At 33.0% G+C, this 743-nt stretch overlaps 1 protein-coding gene across 1 annotated transcript in view; it reads left to right on the top strand.

Moving 5' to 3' along the window:
* Positions 1-743, top strand: part of LOC119585225 (monomeric sarcosine oxidase-like) — a gene marked incomplete in the record, with an annotated part of 15,411 nt that overhangs the window by 9,021 nt on the left and 5,647 nt on the right. Inside the window, 1 exon segment of the mRNA XM_037933884.1 lies at positions 397-532. Within this exon segment, the coding sequence (XP_037789812.1) occupies positions 397-532 (136 nt within the window).

Genomic DNA, 743 nt, shown 5'->3' on the forward strand with positions numbered 1-743 from the left:
GATTTTACCATTATTTTACTAGCTTAAACAACAGATGGAGCAGCTGGCCCCAAAATGTTTTACTTGTACTTGTAGTACAAATTATTTCAGTGTGTTCAAGGCTTTGAAATCACCAGAATAAAAAATATATATATTACTAAAATTATAGTTTATAAAAATCTTAAAGCTGAAGCAAAAAAGGGAAACAAAATTTTATTCAAATTTGTGTAATTTGACATACCACACTCCTGTATTCTAAAGTCAAAACCACATGCCTCCCTCCCATTCAAATCCATGTAAAATTGTCAAGATCTGGTATTGTTTGACAGTGCATATCACAGAGATATATTCCTTAAACAAGCAGATTACTTTGTGTGTATGTAGTACTAAAGTTTACACATTAACATTCCTTAACAGTGGTAAAATGGCCTCAACTAGGAAAGTGTACGACTTGGTTATCATTGGAGCGGGAATGATGGGCTCAGCAGCAGCATATTACTCCTCACAAATACCTAGTACATCAGTCTGTTTGGTTGGACCTTCGGAGCCAAAGGTGAGAATTCACTTTCTGTCTATGAGTTGTTAATTCATGCAGTGTGGGCTTTCCTTTGCAATATCTCACAGATGTCCACATAGAAAAAAAAATTTAAGTGTATTGGAATAAATAAAATTCTTTGAGAAAGACTGTTGAATTAATTTTTTTCTTAATACATTGTTGTATAGTGGTTACCCAAAATATGTTAGTAAAAGTGTATTTAGTGTTC

This window comes from Penaeus monodon, chromosome 19, assembly GCF_015228065.2.
Source record: "Penaeus monodon isolate SGIC_2016 chromosome 19, NSTDA_Pmon_1, whole genome shotgun sequence".
NCBI lineage: Eukaryota > Metazoa > Arthropoda > Malacostraca > Decapoda > Penaeidae > Penaeus > Penaeus monodon.